Source organism: Capra hircus, chromosome 1, assembly GCF_001704415.2.
Source record: "Capra hircus breed San Clemente chromosome 1, ASM170441v1, whole genome shotgun sequence".
Taxonomy (NCBI): domain Eukaryota; kingdom Metazoa; phylum Chordata; class Mammalia; order Artiodactyla; family Bovidae; genus Capra; species Capra hircus.
This window is the reverse complement of record NC_030808.1, coordinates 85,759,019-85,783,610: the sequence shown is the minus strand read 5'-3', so window position 1 is coordinate 85,783,610 and position 24,592 is coordinate 85,759,019. Positions and strand designations below refer to the sequence as shown.

The 24,592-nt window shown below is 34.5% G+C and overlaps 1 protein-coding gene across 6 annotated transcripts in view; it reads left to right on the top strand.

The window, feature by feature from the left end:
* Positions 1-23,892, top strand: part of FXR1 (FMR1 autosomal homolog 1) — a 72,930-nt gene extending 49,038 nt beyond the window's left edge. Inside the window, exons 10-18 of one of the 6 annotated variants that reach the window (XM_005675227.3) lie at positions 1,190-1,299; positions 5,942-6,028; positions 7,561-7,618; positions 7,706-7,768; positions 12,632-12,835; positions 14,552-14,752; positions 15,440-15,520; positions 19,002-19,093; positions 19,822-23,892. In XM_005675227.3, the coding sequence (XP_005675284.2) occupies positions 1,190-1,299; positions 5,942-6,028; positions 7,561-7,618; positions 7,706-7,768; positions 12,632-12,835; positions 14,552-14,752; positions 15,440-15,520; positions 19,002-19,093; positions 19,822-19,992 (1,067 nt within the window). In that variant the 3' untranslated portion in view covers positions 19,993-23,892. Of the gene's footprint in view, positions 1-1,189; positions 1,300-5,941; positions 6,029-7,560; positions 7,769-12,631; positions 12,836-14,551; positions 14,753-15,439; positions 15,521-19,001; positions 19,094-19,821 lie in introns of all 6 variants that reach the window. The other 5 variants (XM_005675223.3, XM_005675222.3, XM_005675226.3 and 2 more) reach the window with 5 other exon arrangements.

The following is a 24,592-nucleotide window of genomic DNA, read 5'->3' as shown; positions in this document are numbered from 1 at the left end:
CAGTTGCTGCTGCTTTTAAATTTAGGGTTATTGGGCAAGGAGGTTTGAAAATCCTGTAATAGTATCTGTTGTATTGACTGGCTTACTGTTGCCATTATTCCCTTGTTTGTCCCCCTGCCCGCTTATTTATTCTTTATTGGAAGCTGTTCTGTCAGACATGCAGTAGGAGAAACTTACATTATAGCCTGTGTCAGCCAAAATTAATTTATTGTGGAAATAGATTGCTGGTATAGTGTAACATTTTAACTGAGGATTTGAACTTAATAACAAGTAAGATGTTACTGTTAATTTAGTATACATCTATTTATAGTAATGGTTACTGGAACATTTACTTCTGTTACCAGGTAACACTACCCAGTATTGCTTTGTTATTTTATGGATGTATATTAGCTTTATAAAAAGTGAGTTCCCTAAGTGAAGAGCATCTTCATATCCTCCTTTTAGTTTCTCCTCTAATTGTCAGATACTCTGTTATTTGACAGACTTAACAAGTTAAGTGTGGAGAAGGTAAATAATTTGAATTCTGTGTCATTTCACAGTATTTCATATCTAGGAAGACGCAACCCATATACATTTTGTATGTAGTTGTATAGTTCTAAAGTACTTTAAACACTTATAGGTGTAAAATGTAATACTTGTTAAATGTAAACATTTTATTTCAGTGAAGAGAATATTCATTTTAAAAGAATCTTCAAGTCACAGTTGTCTTTTAAGTAGGACTTTGAAAATAAAAGCCAAGTTGATGACATTGTTAGTTGTTTGAATAATAATATATGTAATGTGTCATAAATGTAAACAAATTGATGTAGTTAATAACAAAATAAAAGTTTTCTTTTTGCCTTCATTTATATAATTCAAGCTTTTAGAATAAGTGGGTTGGACTTGATATTTTAAAAATATAAAAATGGTATAGGACATATTAAAAAATAGTTGAACTTTGAAAATATCTTACACATGAGTAGAGTTATTCTCAGTTAACAGTAGCAACCTTAGCCATACTGAAGAGAAGGAGGTTTCATACCAAGGATATGTTTCTCAGTCGTTAGGGTGAGTTAATTGAGAATAAAAAGATGCAGTTTTGCTTGGTTTTCATAGTTTGATAGCAAGTCATAAATTATTTGGGCTGATGTTGAAATGATAGCAGTGTTGGTTTTTAATTTATTATTATATATGTTTTCTCTTATTAAAGGAAAAGTAATTGGGAAAAATGGCAAAGTTATTCAAGAAATAGTAGACAAATCTGGTGTGGTTCGGGTGAGAATTGAAGGAGACAATGAAAATAAACTACCTAGAGAAGATGTAAGTATTTAAAATGTAATTTGCCTGTGTCCCCCCCCCCCCCCCAGCCCCCCACCCATTCTTTTATATTTTAAAAATTGTTTTAAGAAAGTTATATCCTGTGAACTACTCTCCCTCTGCAGTGAAATTTTTTTTTTAAGTTTCTCAGTGCTTCAGTAAAAAGGCCAATTTTTTATTAAGATTGATAATCTTATCAGTTCTTTTTTTTTTTTTTTTTGTACTTAGAGTATAAAGATTTTGGTACTCTAAACAAAACAGTTGGCTGTGAAGGAATTCTTAATAACGGTTCTTTGACTTTTTTTTTTGGTAAGCTCTGACCATTTCTTAAATGAAATCTTTAAGCTCTAACATTGTTGGTCATTCTGATGCCATTGGAGAAGGAGATGGCAACCCCCTTCAGTATTCTTGCCTAGAGAGTCCCTTGGACAGAGGAGCCTGGTGGGCTGCTGTCCATAGGGTCGCACAGAGTTGGACACGACTGAAGTGACTTAGCATGCATGCATGCATTGGAGAAGGAAATGGGAACCTACTCCAGTAGTCTTGCCTGGAGAATGCCAGGGACAGAGGATCCTGGTGGGCTGCTGTCTGTGGGGTCACACAGAGTTGGACACAACTGAAGCGTCTTAGCAGCAGCAGCAGCTGATGCCAACTTTCTGAAATTTTTTTTCAGTCTTTTTGTTACATGTTAATGTCTTGTCCACCTTGTTGTTTTTTTTTTTAAACTTCTTATCCACCACTTTAAGCATCACTAGCCTTTGTGGCTCTAGTGGTCAACTCTATATAGTTATATGTCTGAATATAAGGCAAAGACTTCCCCCTTCCCCACCCCCAAAGTTATCTCCCAGAAAGCAGTACATTCACAACTTCTTCAGTTTTGCACAGTGGGTAACTGAGGAGTTCATTTTCTTATTGGACAAAGTAAGTGTTTTTTTTTTTTTTTTTTTTTTTTTTTTTAAAGAGACACATGGAGGAAACTGAAGATATTTGCTAAGATAAACAGCCTCACACCACATATTGGATGTTGTAAAGATCCCAGTGAAAGATACCATTTCCTTGATTCTTTTAATTAGTTAGAATGTGGTGATAAAAACGAATGAGGAAAAACAAATGACTGTTATGCAAATGAGTACTTGTAGATTGATTACATCTTACACAGCTTTAAAAATTGATTTAAACCTTAAGTAATTTTAACTTCATATTAAGCAAACACCATACCCCACCTGGAGGGTGGGTGATGACCCCATTAAAATCAAGGGTGTCATACTATTATAATTGACACCGTCTCTGTTTATATATTTAATGTGTAAAATAATGGTGACCCATTTGGCATACCAGGCTTCCCTGGTGATTCAGTCGTTAAGAACCTGCCTGCCAATGCAGGATATGCAGGTTTGATTCCTGGGTTGGGAAGAGCCTCAGAGGAGGAAATGACTGCCAACTCCAGTAGTTTTGCCTGGGAAATCCTATGGACAGAGGAGCCTGGTGGACTATAGCCCATGGAGTTGCAGAACAGTTGGACATGACTTAACATCTAAACAACAATAACAGTTTGGCTTATAACTGCCGGCTAAAATTGGTCTGAAGATGAAGGTGTTTACTGGGCAGGGTCATTAAATGACTCAATTATAAATATCTTAGCTTCATACTAATATCTAATCTTCCCTTAGCTTGACATATTCTAGCTGCTTTCCAGTATTTACCACCTTGTTGCAAGCTGATTGTTTTAGGATGTCCTTCATAAATTGGTACACTTTACTTTGTAGTTTTGGTCATTTTTATCTCCCATCTCTGTGCCAGAATTAAAAAATTTAAATGCTAAAAGATACCAAGTAGATTATGTAAATTATCAAACAGATTGGGATGAAAAAGGAAGGGGAGGGCACACTGTGCCTTTCTATAAAAGAAACCAATGCTGTTTAATTTTAATCTGGTTGCTGTGTAGGTATGTATGTATTCTGTTTTGCTATATCTTTTAATATTTTAAAAGAAAGGCCAAAAGCCTAAATAACCAAATTTTAACGTGAAAATAAATCTGGAGGTTGATATTGGCTTATGTGGGGTCAGTTCGACTAGTCACGTCCGACTCTTTGCGACTCCATGGACTGCAGCATGGCAGGCTTCCCTGTCCATCACCAGCTCCTGGAGCTTGCTCAGACTTATGTCCACTGAGTTGGTGATGCCATCCAACCATCTCATCCTCTATTCCTCCCCTTCTCCTGCCTTCAGTCTTTCCCAGCATCAGCATCTTTTCCGATGAGTCAGTTCTTCACATCAGGTGGCCAGAATATTGGGAGTTTCAGATTGGATCTCTTGCAGTCTGAGGGACTGTCAAGAGTCTTCTCCAACACCACAGTTCAAAAGCATCCATTCTTCAGTTCTCAGCTTTCTTTATAGTCCAACTCTCACATCCATACATGACCACTGGAAAAACCATAGCCTTGACTAGATGGACCTTTGTTGGCAAAGTGATGTCTCTGCTTTTTAATATGCTGTCTAGGTTGGTCATAGCTTTTCTTCCAGGAAGCAAGCATCTTTTCATTTCATGGCTGCAGTCACCATCTGCAGTGATTTTGGAGCCCAAGAAAATAAAGTCTCTTGCTGTTAAAATCGTTTTCTCATCTATTTCCCATGAAGTGATGGGACCAGATGCCATGATCTTCATTTTTTTAATATTGAGTTTTAAGTCAGCTTTTTCACTCTCCTCTTTCACTTTCATCAGGAAGGCTCTTCACTTTCTGAAAGTTCCTCTTCACTTTCTGCCATAAGAGTGGTGTTGTCTGCATATATGAGGTTATTGATATTTCTCCTGGCAATCTTGATTCCACCTTGTGCTTCATCTAGCCTGGCATTTCACATGATGTACTGCAGAGTGACAGTATACAGTCTTGATGTATTCCTTTACCAATTTTGAAACAGTCCATTGTTCCATGTCTGGTTCTAACTGTGCTTTTTGACCTGCATACAGATTTCTCAGGAGACAGGTCAGGTGGCCTGGTATTCCCATCTCTTGAAGAATTTTCCATGGTTTATTGTGATCCACACAGTCAAAGGCTTTAGAGTAGTCAAGGAAGCAGAAGTAGATGTTTTTCTGGAATTCTCTTGCTTCTTCAGTGACCCAAGGGATGTTGGCAATTTGATCTCTGGTTCTTCTGCCTTTTTCTAAATCCGGCTTGAACATCTATTTGGTTCACATACTGCTTAAGCCTTGCTTGGAGGATTTCGAGCATTACTTTGCTAATGTGTTAAATGAATGCAATGGTGCGATAGTTTGAACATTCTTTGGCATTGCCTTTCTTTGGGATTGAAATGAGAACTGACATTTGGCTAGTCCTGTGGCCACTGCTGAGTTTTCCAAATTTTGCTGGCATACTTAACAGCATCATCTTTTAGGATTTGAAATAGCTCAGCTGGAATTCCATCACCTCCACAAATACTTTACGATGAGATTATTACAGGAATGTTTAGTACCTTTTCTGAAATTGTGATTCTCTTTACCTTTTTCTTTAACATAGATTATGGCAGTTAACAAGTGGGTATTATTTGGAATTAGGTAACTGGATACGAAATTGGTTGGGTTAATTGCTGATTTTATGACTTTGAGCACATTTTTTCCCCATCTGTAGAATTGGGATATTTCTTTAAAACGACCATAAATAATATAGTCCCAGAGTTACATTATGGATTAAAACTTTCTAGCTCCTTTTTTTCCCCTCCCATCTTTTGTTCACTTTGCATCCTCTGTTTTCTGCATGTGAATTCTTGAGGATAACTCAAGGCATTCTCACTTCCTAAGCTTGGGTTAGAGTCCCTTGTTCATACCTTCCTAGTTGGAATTACTTCTTTTAGAGTCGCTGCAACTTTAAGCTCCATGATAGCTGCACTCTGTACTGTAGCTTTAGCACCTGCCCTGGTGCCTTTCTTCTTTTTAATTTCCCATACTAAAATTCACTAATTAAATTTTTTAAAAATTATTTTGAAAATAAGTCACATAGTGGTTTCCTATATAGAACAAAAAGTTAAGCCACACTTAATTCTGTCTTTAGAACCCAAAATTCTTAAGCCAGGTTATTTAAATAACTGTTAGAAATGATTCTATAAAATCAAGAAAGTGAAGGACATTGAAAATGATTGGGTGAGTTTCCTTAGACTGTTGATTTTCTTTAGCCAATAGGAAGCTGAAAATTTATTTCTTTAAAGAAAAAAAACCAAATATCATTTAGGTATCTTACTTCCTTTCTCACTTTTTAAAACCGTCTTTTGAAATTCAACTAAGTAAAACAGGTCAGGGTTAATCCTTTCATTTGGTTTAATAATTTAAGGTGACTATTTGCCCATATCAGTAATTTCTTTATTTTACACTGTAAATATTGAAAGTTTGTACATGATACTTCTGTTAATGGTCACGAAGTACTTCCAACCTACAGATGTTGAAAGTTTTGCTATATGAGCTATATTACAGGGATAACCTGCCCATTGTGTTTTATTATGTTTTTAAGGCAAGCACTACTAAAAATACATCTAATCTGTACATTCATTCCAGTTTGATGGAAAATTTCTTTGAAAGTTGGTTAATTTACTTAAAAGCTGTGCTTGAATTAGAGGACATAAATACTAAATATTGGGATGTTGTGTTTTTTTACAGGGAATGGTTCCATTTGTATTTGTTGGCACTAAAGAAAGCATTGGAAATGTGCAAGTGCTTTTAGAGTATCATATTGCTTATCTAAAGGTTTGTATAGTATTCATATTTATATCATGTTCCTCCACACATTAAACTTTAATTTTATATTAGTATTTGTAGTAAACTTCTAAATCTTAATTTTTGTTAATTCAGCTTCATATTTCCCTTTTTTTTCCTTTCTGTGTGAAAATATTAAAAGATCCTTTGCCATAGTAAAATAATTGGCCTCATGTACATTTTTCTCTTTCCCTCTGAACGTTTATATTTCTTTCCTTCTGTTTAAGACATGCCCACTCTTAAATTTGTTGCAAATAGGAGATAGAACCGGGAATGATGTGGACTCTATTGGTTACTAATGCTCATCTGTAAACGTTCCCTTGAAGGAGATGAATCCATGTCTTTTTTATATTGTATACCTGTAGCACTTAGCAGAGTTGGCACCTGATGGTTACTGGTACTCTCTGAATCACATGAACTACCTCCTTATATATCATTTGATAACTCTTAACCATTGTTGTCCAGTACTCTTGCCTGGAAAATCCCATGGACTGAGGGGCCTGGTAGGCTGCAGTCCATGGGGTCGCTAAGAGTCAGACATGACTGAGCAACTTCACTTCGACTTTTCACTTTCATGCATTGGAGAAGGAAATGGCAGCCCACTACAGTGTTCTTGCCTGGAGACTCCCAGGGACGGGGGAGCCTGGTGGGCTGCCGTCTATGGGGTCGCACAGAGTCGGACACGACTGAAGGGACTTAGCAGCAGCAGCAGCAACCATTGTTGTTTAGTCTGTCTGGGTTAATAAAGAGAAAAGGTTTTGGAAAAGAAATGCCGTATAAATTAAGTTGCAATTGTAATTTTTTATTCTTCTTACTCCTGCTGTGGGTTTTTTTTTGGTTTATGGTACTTGAACTGCTGTCTCTAGTTATATTTTCCTTTTAGTCACTCAGATGATTGTTATGTTAATATTTTCAAAGCACCCTTAAGTCCTTCCTTTCTTTGAAAAACTTGTCTTTCCAGTACTCTACTGCTTTTTAGCCAAGAGCTTTCTCTATAGACACCTTACTTTCACATTCTGTAATGACCTCAATCTCTGAATGACCAAGTCTACCAGTTCAGCTAGGCCACAACCCAGTTGTCACTATTTTGATAGGAAAGTAGTTAATTAGTAATACCTGTCATAGGTGATACTTTACCTAATTTAGCAGAGTTTGATATTCCTTAAGGACTAGGTCTGATAATTGGCTATTAAAGTAGGTTATTTCAACAGTTGTCTGTTAACCTTCCCCTAGGGTTTTTAATGCTCATCTGTAAACATTCCCCTGAAGGAGAAGTGTCCTTGTCTTTTTTATATTGTATACCTGTAGTACTTAGCATGGTTGGCACATGATGCTAAGGCATTTAGTAAATGTTTGGTGAATTGACCTTGTAAATTATGTTTACTAGGAATACAGTCTACATTGCCAAATAACTGCCCAAGATCACAGCTGCTTTCACTGGTAGGACCAGACTATAGCTCAACCCTAGGCTTTAAGAAAAAAAAAATACATGTAAGATTTATCCTTTTTCATTTTCATTATAGGAAGTAGAACAGCTAAGAATGGAACGACTACAGATTGATGAACAGCTTCGACAGATTGGTATGGGTTTCAGACCTTCTTCCACCAGAGGGCCTGAAAAAGAGAAAGGATATGCCACTGATGAAAGTACCGTCTCTTCTGTACAAGGTTCTAGGTCTTATAGTGGAAGAGGCAGAGGTCGTCGGGGCCCTAATTACACCTCCGGTTATGGTAAAAAAAATTTTTCTTTTTGGTAGTAGTTGTAGTTTAGGTGCTCCAGTACATTTTGGTTATTATTGTTCAGTTCATCACTTTATCTTGGTTTTGAGGGTAGGAGAGAGTTCTGAGGTACACGTTTTAATAGTAGTGACTGTATTTTGTATTAATGACTGTACAAGATTTGTAGTGTTCAAGTAGCTATGTAATGAAATGAAACATGTTTTTGTTAAATTTATAGCTCATGATCATGTTTATTCTAAATATTTAAATATATATACAACTGGTTTTCTCAGATAGTTACCTTGTACAATTATATACATTTTCCAATAAAAACCTAGTGGTGATCGTGATACTACTAGGATTTACCTTTTGCTTATCCTTTAGGAAAAGTAAAAGTAAAAAATACGCTAGTCACTGTGCTGTGTTTATATATAGCAAGTCTGTACTAGTTTTTAAAATACACTATATTGGTTCACTTGGTAGTTTTGAATATTAATATCTCACATCTGCAATTATTTTGTGAAATACAGGATTTCAGTAATATGATGGCTTTAAAAGAGCTTAATTAACATAAATGAACATTTTTCTAAAATACATTTCATTTTGAAGATCAGATTTAACCCATGTAGGAAGGGGCCAATGGATGGTGATGGTCAACAATTTTCTAATCCTAAATTTCTTACTTCTTCTTCAGCTTTGGAGTTGTTCCATTTTTCTACATTTGGACTTGGATCTTAACAGTGACCTGATTTTTCTGTTCTCTTCCCTCTCCTCTTCTCTCTTCTTTACTCCCCTATGCTCATCCAAACTGCTTTGGGAAAATATTTCATAAGCCTTTTCCAGAATAGAAGGCATTTAGGGAAAACCGAATACATGAATGCTTATAGTGTACAGATTCCACATCCATATTTCATGTTTGAAGGATCATCTAACAATGTCAGAGTCCATTTGGTACAATATTTGATTTGTTGTAGAGTTGAATGGTAATTTTCCCTTCCTGCTTTCTCATTATTTTAAAGTTAACCGTATATTGAAACCTGAAAAGAAAAATTCCAGTTAATGTGTTTGGTATGTGAAGGATTGAGAATTGCAGTCCTGAAAACACATTTAATACAAAAGACAGTAATTAAATAGAGATTAAGTACATACTGAATGATTTTAGAGGTACTAATTACTTAGTGCAAATAATCAGATTTGTCTTTTTGGTTGATGAATTCATCCAAGAATTTTATAAGCCTCTGGGAAGTCAGCTTATTGATGAGAGGTCCCTCTTTGGCAAAATGCTTTTGTTGATAGTAGATAATAAATTTAAATAAGAAGGTAGAGGAATAACATTTGGATTGAAGAACGATATGCAAATTGTTCAGTAGATGGCACTCTTACCTCTGAGTCTTTTTGAACTAGTAACATTGTATTTTCTGAAATAGCTGTTGAACTCAAATGGGCTCCAGAGAAATAAAAATTATTTGAATTTGGTTATAGATGTTCCTGTCTGCTTAATGGCAGAAGATTTTTAAGGTGATGAATATATATATAATCTATATAAGAAACATTTTCTGAATTTAACATCTCTGAACTTACAATGTGCTTTACAATGGATGCTGTCTTAGAACTGTAATTGGCAGGATTTTCTAAAGTGGCACAAAAAAATATTGTGACTTACAATGGATGGCATGGTGGATTTGATAAAATGTGGTGCTTTAGCTGTTAATGTTAAGTTCAGCATACATGTTCATTTAAAAGAATGTGAACCATCTTCATAAGGTGATTTTAGAAGTTTTAGTGAAATCTGATTTAAAATTCTGTTGAAAACAGTTTTTATTTGTTGGAGCCATTACAAATTGGATTGGTTTTATGGATCATTATTTCTTGTAGCCCCCTCCCTAATTTCTGGATTCATGAATTTATATTTTACAAAATTGAGATTGGAATGATTGTGATGACTTCAATAGATTTATTGAATAGATCTATTCAGTAGACTTCAATAGACTTCAGTAGATCTATTGATTTATCAATAGATTTGTTGATTATACAGCAAATTAAAAATTCAAAGCATTTAACAGTACTACTGTCTTATGGTTCTGTAGGTCAGAAATCTGACGTGAATGTCCCTGGGCTGAAGTCTTAAGTGTTGGCGTGTCTGTATTCCCTTTTGGAGGCTCTAGGAAAAAATCTGTTCCCTTGATACTTCCAGCTTCTAGAGACAGCCTTTATTCCTCTGCTTAGGTCCTCCTTCCTCCATCTTAAAAAAGCCAGTAATTACAGGTGGATGGGCTTTCCTGGTGGCTCAGTGGTGAAGAATTCTCCTGCCAATGCAGGAAACATGAGTTCAATCCCTCGGTCAGGAAGATCCCCTGGAGAAGGAAGTGGCAACCCACTCCAGTGTTCTTGCCTAGGAAATCCCATGGACAGAGGAGCCTGGTGGGCTACAGTCCATGGGGTCACAAAAGAACCGGACTTGACTTAACGACTAAACAACAACAGATCACAGAGAGTCCTTATTCAGCCACCTCTCTGGTTTTCCATAGTTGAGAATGGTTCTCTATATTTTTAAATATTCTATTCATGTGATTAAATTGGCCTTACCTGAATAGTCTAGAATAATCCCCAAACCTGTTTCCTTAACCTTAATTGCATTTGCAAAGTTACTTTTGCCATCTCAGAAATGTTTAATGTGAAGAAAATGGAGAGCTTACCAGTTCATTAGCCTTTTTTGTTGTTTTTGACATTAATAGTTTTCTTTATGTCCTGAAACCTATTTGTGATTTTAGATACCTTCTATAAGTATCTTGAATGCTAGATTTAAATTAAAACTATGAAAATTTTTTTGCTCATGATATTGAGTTAAATACTACACTGTATTTTTAAAGATAATTTGATAGGAACTTTTGTTAAAACCTTTTAAAATGAGATACTCATCTAACCTTAAAATTTGGTAATGTTTTCAGTCAGGGTATGTAGGTTTGTAAATAAATCCAACAGAAGTTTTTATAATTCCCAAGGCCTCTTTGTTTTGTTTTAAACTACTCATGAAATGATACATTATCCTTTTTCCACCAAACCATGACATCAGTTAACAAAATTCTTTCTTATCCTTTGGAAAAATAAGTGTTTTGATTCATATTCTAGTATGAGACTCATCTTAACAAAGATGCAAATGTCAGTACTAGAAACTTGCTACATTTTTCTTAAATTAATCCATTTATTACTAGCTGCATCTATATGGTATATGGAGAAAAAAGACTGATAGAAGAGTCCTCTTTAAAGGAGAAAGGAATTTAGTAGGCTTTGTTCAACTTTACATTTTAGTCCTTGAAGAGCTCTTGTATTTTGCTTTTATCATTAAATGACTATGGAGTTAATATAGGGTATTTTTAGTTTATCTTAAAATTGTTCTTATTTGCGAGTTTAGCATAAGAACTTCATAAACATGCAGTAAATTAATTTATCAAGAGAAAATTGATATGTGCATTGCTAGGCTTCCGTGGGCATTTAGAGGTATAAGAGAGCTCCCCTTTACTGTAAACCAATGTGGAGGTAAATCCACATTGGAAAAAGAAAACAACACATGGCAATACTGTATTAATTTTACATTAATTTTAAGGAGATGAGGGGAGATATCTGTTTTCAGTTAAATTGGTCTGAAGCTACAGACATTGAACTGGGCTTTTAATTTTAAGGAGATAGATTTGCACATATAGTTTCCCACATTATCAGGAAGTAGTTTTCCTGGGAGACCTTTTGTAAGCTGAAATGGCATAAAGTGAAGAAGCAATTACTTTAGGACACATCTTGCTAATAGATGCAGGAAATAAAATAAAGCACAGATGCTCACCAGTACAGTTCAAAGATATGTTGGCTTGATGCTGAGATGCTGAGTTTCGTTCCTGAGGCAGGAGCTGGGGGATGCTGCTCTCACTGCTTGCTCTGCTTGCTGCCTCTTTTAATTGCAGTGGCTTGCTGCAAAGTGAATACTGAAGGCTATTTTCTCTTCGTGCCCTTTTTTTCCCTTAAAAGTGAAAATCCTCTTTGGATTTCTTTTGGTTTGTGAAAACAAATACTAGTGTAAGTCTTTTGTAAAAGCCAAGTGGTGTAAAATGAACTTCTGAAAAGCATAGGATATCTCTATGATGAAAGGATAAAAAAGTGCCATCCCAGAGCTAACAGAGAAGTGGAAATGAGTATGTTAGTGATTGGGTCATATAAATCTGACACAGAAATTGTGATATTGTATGATATTGTAGGCTTTTATAGAATCTTTGTGGTGTCTACATTTTTAAAAGGTATTAAATTCAGTCATTGGGATGTTAGAAATAGTCTGTAGTTAACTTTCAAAGTTATGCTGAATTTTTGTCTCACTGGTAATGGCTTCATCTCTTATTGTCATGTTGAAGTTTTCTTTTTCCAGAGCAACCTAACATTTGTTCAGTGATTTCAAACATTGTGTTGTTCTAACTTAAGACATTATTGCGCAAAAGAGATAAATTTTATGTACAGTCACTAAAAATGCACTCCCAGTTTATGAGACAATCAATCGTAAGAAATATCCTGATTTCAGAGCTGTTAAATGTGGGGAAAAAAATGCTTCTTAGAATCAAGTGATAGAATACACAATACAATTGTTACTCATTTTTCTAAGTATCATTAAATTGGCTTTTAAATACTTGGATAGTGGGTGTTTTTTTTTTGTTTTTTTTTTAGCAATTTGTTAAAGACCTAAAAGTGGGCAAAATTTTTTAAAAAATATTTTCCATATTAAATTCATTTTTATATATCAGTGTTATTTAAACAATGATTTGCAAGAAATTGTTTGAAAACTTTCACTCCTTTTTTAAAATAGAAATATAGTAGGCTTATGTTCTCTTCTTTCCCAAGGTACAAACTCTGAGCTGTCTAACCCATCTGAAACTGAATCTGAGCGTAAAGATGAGCTGAGTGATTGGTCACTGGCAGGAGAAGATGACCGAGAGAGTCGGCATCAGCGTGACAGCAGGAGACGCCCAGGAGGAAGAGGCAGAAGTGTTTCAGGGGGTCGAGGTCGTGGTGGACCACGTGGTGGCAAATCTTCCATCAGTTCTGGTAGTCTTTTATATACTCTGTCAGAATCTTTTCTTTGTAAACAGTATAACTTTATAAAAGTTGATTCATTTCCCAGGACCCCCGCCCTCTGTTTTTGGAAGTTTCTCTTTTTGCTGAACTGTCTCAGGAAAACAGTAAAATATATATATATGCACGCACACACACACACGCAACAACAACATAAGGAAAGGCACTATAGAGTGTCTCTCAGTGAAAGTTTAGCTAGAATTTTCAGATCAGAGTAATTTTAGTTGGAGCTGATTTCTCTGCTTCATTGGTCAGATATTCAGACTTTGAACGCTTAAGGTAATTAGAATTTTTTTCCCCTCTAGAATTTTTTGGATTATATATTTCTGTTTCCCAGAGAGACCCAGATAATTCTAATGTATAGAGAGATCTAAATACCTCTTTATACAACTGAAAAGCATTATTGCTACTCCACCACTTGGGAACAGGGAAAAACTGTGAAATCACCTTTTTAAAAAATCTTTTATTGTTTGAGAAATTCACCTGTAAAGAGGAGTGTCTAGAAGACTGAGATTTGAGATACTGTAAGAAACATTTTACTCATTGTTGTTTTGAAAATTTAAATGCTATAACTTAAGTGGTGGTGTAGGAGTTGACAGAATGTTCTTGCTTAGCATAATGAGTTGGGAAAAGATTGTCAGGGATTAGATTTTATCAGGGATATAACCATAACAGTTATTGTATGGCATCTGTAGGAAAACCACTCTTAATTTTTTTTAAAAAGTGAATCAAATCACATTTTTTAAAGAACTTTTTAAAAAGTACTCTCTAGTTCTAGTGATAATCTTCAAGTCCTAAGTTCATTTTATAGACTTTTAGGGAAATCGTTTTTATATTTTAGAACATTGCTCACTTTTACCACGGTTTAATATTACAGTTTGCGGAATTTCAGAGTAAATGTACTTTACCTAGTGTTTATGATTAATGGATAAACTTAGTGTCTTTTGCAAAGATGCTAGCTTGCTAGCTGTTACCAAAGGAAACTTAGGAAAAATCGTGATTAGGTGAATTTCTTCTATAATTTGATTGCTGGAAGCAATAATGCACATAGGTAAGATGGGTATTTTTTTTCCCCTATAATTTATGTCTTACAAATCTTTCCTTTCCCACTCTTACCCTACCATATCCCACCTATACTCTTCTTTCTGGAGATGGGAGTACTAGTCAGCATTCATTCCCACATTTTCCTACAGCCAGTTAGAATTTCAAACTTTTTAGTTTGCCTTTTTTTGTGTAGACTTTTGCTTGCTTCAGTTTGTAATAATAAATTTCTGTTATGTCATAGAGTGCAAGTGTTGAGTATTATTTGGAAATACATTAGCTGAATATTTGTTTTCATTTTTATTTCTTTAGCCTCTGTACAGAATTAGCTAGGAATGTGAATGTAAAAAGTAACATGTATACTAGTTCCTAATATGTTTTTAAGACAAGTCAAAGAAATGATAGAAAGCCAAGGTGTTCACTCATTTTCTGTTTTAATTTTACATCACCATTTAAAGTTTTTTCATATTTGTTATTTTTCAGGTAAAATAGTGATACAGAAAACATTTTGTCTGAAGACAGAGGATGTATTTTTATTGGGGGAAATGGAAGTTTATTATTAATTGATATAGTTCAATATAGGTCAAAACATTCCTAATAACTGCAGCTCTCTTAAACAAATATTTCTTGCCTCTGACATGCATTTAGTGCTCAAAGATCCAGACAGCAATCCATACAGCTTACTTGATAATACAGAATCAGATCAGACTGCAGACACTGATGCCAGCGAATCTCATCACAGTACTAACCGTCGTAGGCGGTCTCGTAGACGAAGGACTGATGAAGATGCTGTTCTGATGGATGGGATGACTGAATCCGATACAGCTTCAGTTAATGAAAATGGGCTAGGTATGTAAGCATTTAGGGAAAAGATTTATATTACTGTATACTATTGTTAATATATGATGCCTTTAAAAAAATATGCAATTCACAAATTGAATTTTTCCTAGTGTTCAAGTAGGTAGATGGCTTTGTGTCTGTCTTAAATGTCTAGTTTTCAGATTTGTATAGCCAAACTGTTTGAAACTGGGAGGGTTTATTAAAAGTGCCCTTTGATGCCATTAAAACAATACAGATATTCAAACTGCAGGGCACTTAATACTCTCAATCTTCTAAGCCAAAATTGGGCTTTCATCTTGCCTCTATGTATTATTATAAATGACACTGATGAAAGTGTGTATACTTTGTAGGCATTGATTTCCAAAGCACTAAAATGTCATTAACTTTGGTAAAAACTAAACTCTGTTGGAGAGGAAAATTTTATTCCTGAATGATAAATTAAGTCTTAGAGTTTGTTTAATCAAGAGTTAAAAACCCTCTTAATTTCTGGATGATATTCCATCTGTTAATCTAGTAGGAATGTTTAAAACTGCAAAAGTATTTTTCCTGTGAATAGCATGTATTGTTTTATCTTTCCTGTTTAATTAAAAGGTTCTTTCCCCTTAAATCTTTGAAGGCAAGAAATTTTTTGTTTTTCTTTGTTTTTTTTGCATTGTTTTTGTCAGAATAGTTTCATGGTGAACTTTGCAATTACAGATGATAGTGAAAAAAAACCCCAGCGACGCAATCGTAGCCGCAGGCGTCGTTTCAGGGGTCAGGCAGAAGATAGACAGCCAGGTAACTTGAGTGGACCTGTTGACAACACCAGGTCATAAGCATGAAAAAAAAATGTCATGTGTCTGCTTTCTAAATATATTATACTTACATGTACACATGTGTGTATATACATTCAAGATGTGCATTGCATAAATTGTTTTCTCAACTAATAAGACTACTATTAAGAAAATGCATTCTTCCTTCACACCGTAATGTAACCTGTCTAATTGAACTAATGTTGTGTCTCAATTTTTTTACATGAAAATACTGTTGAAAAGACCGTTATTTTGTCCACTTGGCAGATTCTGCACATTTGAGTTGGGACCTGCCATCCCAGGGACTATGTTGTAGCTTGTGATTTTGGATGATTGGCAAAACTGGACAGCTTTTGCATGGTGCCTGCTACTGTATCTGGATTCAGCACCTCATTTTTGTGGGGGTTCTAGTACCCACAGTTTAAAAAGTATAAATGAGAAAAATACTTGAAAGTGTCTTTTTCCTAATAAGAGGAATGCATGTTATGTTTTTGTTTATTGTAGTGTGATGCCTTTTCCCTTACACATACTAACTATTCAAATTAATAGTACTTACTTAGTTCTAGAATGTTAATTTAAGTAGATACAGTTTTTAGTAACTTAAACATGTTTGCTGTGTCTATACTATCTTGAACATAATTCCATTTCTTGTGTACAGAGAATCACATGTATATTCACAGTGGAGAAATTGTGTGCACCAGAAATAAATCCCTTTTGTTAAACTAATCAATTTTGCATTCTTTCCAAAGCAAATTCTTGTGTTTTCCCCCAAATAAAGAATATAAATTCTAGTATCTTTATTTAGTATTTTAAATTTAGTGGTTGTCGAGACGTGAGAAAACTGATTAAGGGGATTAGTTCCCATTCTTAGGGGGGAAAAAAGTTCATGTTTTAGCAATAGTTGTAAATTTAAAAGAAATTAAATACTGTCTTTTTTTATCTTCTTTTCTCTCTCTTTAGTGTTAGAAATATCTTTGGGATGAAGAGATTGTATTTAGTTTGTGTTTTTGAAGCTGGCATAGCAGTGAATACCAGTTTCTGGCCATACTTTATAAATAAGGAAATTTAAGTTACTAGTATGAGCTTGAGATAGGATAAATTAAAACATAATATAGTAACTAGGTGGATGATGGTTCATTACTAAGTCAAAGGACATAAAGGGAATAACATAAAAGGCTTTGATAAAGAAGAGGAAGAGATTTCTGCATGGTATTAATCAGAACTTGAGTAATTGGAGTTTTAAATAATTTGACAATGATTTGTGTTCTCTATTGCATTTATTCCTGTTTTTACTCTGTTCTTTGGAAGTACTGATTTCCTCTTTAGAACTCATTGCCTTTCTCAGCCTGCCTTCAACATACACACATACACACACACATACCCACACACCCAGAAGATAGGATAGGTGGAACAAACACATCATTTTCTCCTTTGGCTCTCTCTAGCAGCAGTTCTAGGAAGGAAGTGTCTATCTAAAAGTTAATGTCAGCATTCTCTGAAATAAATAGTTATTTAATTTGTTCTTATTTGCTTAAAATTTCTTGTTGCCTTTAGTATTAAGCAGTGAGTATTTACTATACTTAGCAAAGTGCAACAGTGGACTGGTGTACAACTGATTAATTTTGGATCCCTTAGAGGAAATTCTGGAGTCCAAATTATACCACACAAATTGCTTCATTTTTTTTCCTATATAAGTGCTTATCTGTTTTGAGCTTTTAAGTGGCTTGCATTATGAGGACTATAAACAGACTATTATCTGGCTATAAACAGGTTTTTCTCTGAATCAGCTGAGGTTGTTTGTAATTTTACCTCTTGTTTGGTAGAGGATGGGCACTGGTTTTTACCTTTCCAGCTAAGTGCCTATTAATTGATAAACTGTATCAAAGTTCTATGTCTGCATAGTGGGCGAACGTTCTAAGAATTACCATAAGTTCAGATTTAGCAGTGTGTGCGCCTGTACATCAAGGTTTCCAGGTAGCGGAGTTCTTCCTGGTGTCACTGAAGGCTGAACCATGGAAACAGAGTGAATTCATTATGGTGCTCTGCAAACTACAATACTTCCTAGGATGCTTGGGCTTCCATATATGGAGACATAATAAAGAAGTGGGTTTGATCCCTCTCCCCAGTTTTGGAAACTATTAAATTTATTCATAGATTCATTTACAGTGAATTTAAATGATGATTTATAAAGCTCCAAAGTGAGAATATTGAGTTTCTTACAGAGGGAAACAGTCTAAGACATGAAACATCTTTTAGTGGTATTTCTAAAGATGTTTATGAGTTCTGAATTAAGTTGTTTTCTTGAGATTTAAAAAGATTCATATAATAATGAATCTTACAAAGGTGTTAGCATTTTAATGCATAACTAGGAGAAATGTAAATATAGTCCAGTCTTATATTAAAATGATTTATGTAATTTGAACTTGATGGATTAGGTATGTAGTGACTTATTAAGTTTATCAAAGTTTTAATTCTTACATAATTTACTTGCTCCCATAATTTATACCATATTTTACATAATCAGGGATGTTTCTTCATCAGTTTCTGAGAAAAAACAAATTCTTTGAAAGGAAGAGACTGATTATTTTGATATTTCTTCAAATCAGTGAATTCTAAGTTGCAAGTCCTTGAAGAGAAAGTTTTGAGGTTTAAAATGAGGCCAGTCCCAGCAGACCAGAGGTAGTTTGTTGCCATTGGGTTGCTGGTAGAGTATTAGTTTTGGTTAGTCTTTTCCCTTCTTTTCCCCAATCCCTACCACCATTCCAAATAGGTCAGTCCCTTGAAAGATTGGCAAAATGTGAAAAGGGGATAGTTACTGAATTAGTGGTGGACATTTTCCACCATGATCATTGTCCACATTTTAAGATGGTGGACAAATCTTTAGTTTGATTGAATTTTTTTATATTACTCAGAACAGTTTCTAGTGTGAAATATTAAAAAGGAACCATAAAACACACACTTGGAAATCTTACTATGCTTTAAAAAAAAAAAGAACTATTAGATAATACTTGAGTAATATGTTTGATGAAAATTTCATATTGACGCATGCTACACCATGATCTGCACCCAATTTACCCTTTCCCTCCCCCACCCCCCGCCCCCACTGATAAGTGCAAACACTGTCTGGGCTTAGAATGTGGCATTTCCTATTCTTAGTTGTGGATTTTTATATCAAACTTATCCCACAACTGTAGACTAACCAGAAGCAAATAGCTGGATTCTTGTGAAAGAGGACTTTAATCTAGGCGTCCTCTATATCCAGCTTGAAATATTCTATAGTCAGCACCAAACCACAGGCATATTTTCCAAACTTCATTTTTGGTTGGAGGTGGTACCCATCTTAAGAAAATTTTGAAATTGGGTAACCCCCCCATTAGTCTATTTTAAAAGTAAAATTACTCTTTATCCATAAATAAACTTTAGAAATATTTTTTCAACACCTGTAATTTTTTTCTCATCTTCAACAGTCACAGTTGCAGATTATATTTCTAGAGCTGAGTCTCAGAGCAGACAAAGAAACCTCCCAAGGGAAACTTTGGCTAAAAACAAGAAAGAAATGGTAAGGAGAATTTAACCTGTAGGTTTTGGCTTTTTTGGTTTTGTTTTGTTATGGTTTAGTTTTATTTTTTACTTCTTAACTTGTATGATCACTTGTTTACCCAACTAGACCAGAAATATTTTGGTTAAAGACTACTCTTGATTTTGTTTTTGGCCCCAGGTAACTGAAGATATGCATGCTTGAGCCTGAAATATTTTTCAGTTAGAACTAGAAATAGCATTTGTAAAAGATATTGGGCATAGAGACTGTTAACCTTAATTTGGGGAGCAATAGGCTGAATAGACTCTCTTCAAGTGGTGGATAAAGACCTTTGTTTGAATTCTTTGAAATATTTTAAGGGATTTGATACGTAAATTTGAGTTTCCAAAAAAGGTGAGTAAATAGGTGGTTGTTTGCCTTACTTAGGGTATTAACTGTTTATGTCTTTTTGTATGGTGAGTTTTCCAGTGGTTAAAATGAAATTAGGTGCAGGTTTTCAATAAACAGGTACAGATTCTTCCTGTGGCTTATATACTGCTAGCTACTAGAGATAAAGAGTTGAAAGACCCAGAGAAGTGGAATACATTGGGTTTTTATTTTTTTTAATTTTAAGAATGTTTTAATTCAGATCATTGTGGTATGTGAAACTAAAATTATTTATTAGCTAATTGATGTTTATGTAGTTATTTTCCTCCTCAGTTATAGATTTTATTTATAAAGAAGTTGAAAAAGTTGTCTCCCTTTGGCAGGCAAAAGATGTGATTGAAGAGCATGGTCCTTCAGAAAAGGCAATAAATGGCCCAACTAGTGCTTCTGGCGATGAAATTTCTAAGCTACAGCGTACTCCAGGAGAAGAAAAGATTAATACCTTAAAAGAAGAAAATACTCAAGATGCAGCAGTCCTGAATGGTGTTTCATAAACTGAAGAAGTTCCTAGTTTACAGTTCTTTACATTACATTTTACAATAGTGCTTGTACAAGCTTGCCAAAGATAGAATATGGATCGCCAGTCTTTCCATCGCACTTTCAGTTCCTCCATTTGGAATTCAGAAAGGGGAGGGATCCTGAAGAAATCATATGTTAAACATACTTTGACACCTACTGTGTTATATATCATCAGATGTGCCTTGAGAATAGTATATGTAACATTAAAAAAAGTTGCTGGCTATAGGAAATGTTATTTTGTTTTCAAAATATGGCAGAGATGGGGGGGAGGTGGGTGGGGTGGGATCCCTAACCTAATATTCTTTATGAAAGCATTAGCTGCTTTTGTTACATTTTTAATAATATGCAACCACTTCTTCACCTGAGGAAAACTAGAATGAAATGCAGTCTAAGATATTTTGCACTGAATTGTAATTTCTTCATTAGTTTTAGTCTGGAAACTGGTCTGTTTTAATGTGTTTTTAAAATGCTGTATTGTAGAGGAAAATCTGCAGACCACTGGAATACATTTGTTAAACACTCATCTGCAGGGACACTGGGTGTTATTGGCAGTGACTGTTCTACATTGAGGCTTTGTTTGGTTTATTTATTAAAGTGTACAGTATTTAAAAAATCAAACATAGCTTTAGTTAAAACACTAAGCTGAATTAGTCGTGTCCATTCAGACATAACCTGAACTACTGAAAAGATCAATTTCCAGAAGGTTTATTCTGTATAAACTACATGTTAGTCTTCAGTAGAGTATCTTTTCTTTTTCCTCCCTTTTTTCTTTTTCTTTTTTTTTTTCTTTTTGGTTTTGATTGTTTGATGTGCAATATGTTTTTGTATGCAGGTAGTAAATAAACTTTTGATCTTCCATTTGCTGATTTTTAACTTTCTACTTTTTAAACCAACTGTTGAAAAGTAGTTGGACCTACCTAAAGGCCTAGAGTAGTATTCTGATTGCTTTTTAAGATGCATTTATACTTGTTCATAAATAGTATTAAAATATTAGTTGGTCATTTTGTAATGAATCCTCTGAAGTCTTAGTACTTAAAAAGTTAGTATGTTAGAATAGAATGGTTTAGGGAATTGGTCTCAGAGATTTGATATTAGGAAAGTCTTTGTAACAAAATTCTAGTCATAGGCAACTTTTGGAAGGCATTGGGGTAAAATCCAGAATTTTACTTTTGCCTTTGAGTCTTCGTTATTTTTATAAAGTATAATGAACAGTTTTTAAATAAGGAATGTCACTGATTTTTGGTTTTCAAGGTAATAATTTTAAAGGTTCTCATATTGATTGGATTTTTTGTAAATATTTTGTCCAGATGGCTTAATGTTAGGACTATACAAACTTTTACACAAAGTAAAAGTTTGCAAGCTGATAATAATTGTGAATTTGTGGGAGGGTTTTGCTCCACAATATTATATAAAGACTACTGAGCAAGAAGAGGGAGCCCTTTTGTTCACTTGGGATCTGAGAAGTATTTTTATGTGCATAAAAAAACCCAGTGATTTTACAACTGAAGGATAATTCAGGGTGTAGCTAAAGATATTTGCTAGGTCAGTGTATATAAACCTTAGCCCTCAAATTTATTACTGGTGAGGTTAAGTTGTGATAATATCAAATACTTTTTCCTAAAACCCTAATAATGGAAAATTTTAAAGTAAGGTGTAGTGTTAACAGTGCAGTCTTTGGACTTTAAAAACCACATTTTTGGCTTTATTATTATTCTGTTTAATAGTAGAATTATAAATTAACTATAAGGTATGGGAATTTTCAGTAATCTCCAAATTGGTAAATATGGCAAAAAGAAAATGATTTTTCATTTTCTTCCAGGTAGTAGAATATATTCATGAAAATCCTCCTTGTTCTGTAAAGACTGGTTCAATGAGAAAGGAAGAAACACAAAATCATTTTAAAAGTGGGGTTAGCCCAAGGAGTTTTTAGAACTGACAGCCATATTCTAGGATATAAATATTAAGATTTCATTTTTTACAAATGACTAATCCCAATATCCTTTAAGAATACATACTATAGCATCATGATAGGCTTTTTTTTAATAGCATATGCTCAGATTTAGAAGTGAAAAGCCCAGTCCCCAAAGGTAACTATTCTTTATAGAGGTAGCCTTCCAAACTTTGAGAGAGGTGCATCTTTTTTGGCTTATTAGTTACATAAAATGTTGCTGTGGGAGAACTTGCCAGCTGCCATGACCTCATCCCATCCCCCTCCAATTCTAAAGGTTCTCTGCAGGTTAAATACTGTTTTAGCATATATATACAAAATTATATATGATATCTGAACTAAAATACAAATTAAGAGGTGAGATTACATGGGGGTAAAAATGATCATTTCCTGAAACTTGGGATGCCTTAGGCCTAAAACTGTTTTGCAAAATGGTATTGGAATCTGTTGACAGGTCAGTCATTGTTGGTAAAATTATAGTAGGGATACATAAAACTCTAAAGTAGTTACTATATTTTGATGTGAAGGTGAGAGAAAGAATATCAAAGTAGTGAGTTCAAACCACTGAGACACTGCTTAGGACAAGGCTGAGGGAGATTGCTTAAGTAAATACTCTTTAAAAAGCAAGTATAGATATATACAGGTAAGCAAAAAAATTAAACAGGGAAACACTAAAGCTGGTGTTCTACTCTCTTTTCCTGGTCAGCCATTCTTTCATGGCTAGGATCCATCACCTTGGAAGTATTTTTGTAGCTACTGTTTGCTATAAGTTTGGTGTTTAACCTGAGAATGGTCTGCAAAGTTGGTATGTTAATTTAATATTGCTGTAAACAGATTGATTTGAGGTTGAAACCAACTAGTCAGTATTCTTATAGGCTGTGTCTATAGTGAGCTTAGTTAACTAAAGACAGGTGGATGGAAAATTAGTTATATAATGCAGTAAATCCTACATCAGATGATTGATGGTTATTGGAAACGAGTAAAGGAAAATTCCTTGTTTTCTAAGTTTCCAGGAACTTTGATTTGAACTGGATCTATGGGTTTAGCAATATTCCAGAAGGTAGCAAGTAAAGTGTTCATTGTAAAGTCTCATTCAGTCTTCCTATCTTTGCTATTTACAGTTTGGATCCCTTGTACCCTTTATAAGGATATCTGATATAGTGAATTTGCTGACCCCTTATTTTTAAGTTTTAGTTTATTAAGGATGCTTGAATGTGTAATAGTCATTATAACCCATGATTAACCTATGATAACATTTGGGTTTAATTTCAGAGGACTGTTGGAATAAAACAATAACTGCAGTCTGCTATAGTAAAACTTTTTGCAAGTGGTGGTAATTTGAAACTGTATTCAGCTGCTAGTTGAAAATTTTGGTTATGCTGAAACATAGGAAATTGCCAAGAGCTGATCACTTCTAACCCACAAAAGTGACAGTTTCTTATGGTTCAGCCTAATAATAATACATTTTAAGGTATAATCATTTACTCTGGACATCCAAGCAGTGAATCTTTTCTGAGTCTAATCATCCAGAAAACCCCTAATTACTGGATGAGGGAGGTGCATACTCTATAAGGGAGATACAATTTTGTAAAAAATGGTTTATCAGTGGATCACTTTAGATTCAGATTCATCTGTATCTTCTATATTAATGTTTCAGGTACTGAAGTACAGAATTGGGAGTGACTCTCTTAGTTGTACTACCCTTTCCTATATTCTGTTTTATCCAACTAGATCCTATAAGGGCCTTTCTAATATAACTTGGTTCTAGTCAAATGTCAGATACTGTGTGACACTTAACTATAGTCCTATGTACTCTAAAAGAGTATGCTGAATTAAAATGTGTTTGGTTTTATATATGTATCCCAGGCATTTCCAGCTATGTTGTATACAATCTAAAAATAAAGGGCAAAATTATTTTTTACCAATATTCTTCAAATGTCAAAGCTCCACTATTAAGTATACTAGTTAGCAGTTTCTCAAGTTTGTGTTTTAATGAGTGGTATTTTACGGGGGGTGGAGGGTGAAATTACAGGGGTATTTTCTGGATGTTTTGGTATTTTGTACCTTATTTCACTTGGATTGTCAAATGTAGCTACTCATTTTCTAGGTTAGAGACAATTTTCATTATAAAAATTATTCCATAGTTTTTTCTAGATGAACTAATTTATGCTTCATTGTTGCCTGGAGCTCGTACTGCAACCTCTTTGAGCTTCATTTTTCACCTTGCTGTTTTCAGGCTGTAAAGAAAGTCACGTAAACACTTCACTTGAAATTCCATTAACTAAAACACCACTAAGGCCACAGCAGGTGTTAACATTTTCAAGATTATATCTTAACACTGGACTGTGTGACCTTGTCATCGGGTCGAGAATAATAGGTTAACATTGGAGAGAAGCTCTTCCTATATCCTGTTGCTAAGGCAACAGCTGACTCTAAGCAGATACACAGCACTGAACAACAGTGCCAACAACAAATAGCAGAGCTTAAGGTTATTTAAGTTTCCCGGTACTGAAGGTTCTCTCAGTCCAGGATTCTTTAACTAAAAACATATTCTAGCATTTTAATTTCAACCTCAGATTTATAGATTTTTTTTTTTTTTCTATCATGTTCTATCCTTTGAAGTTTTG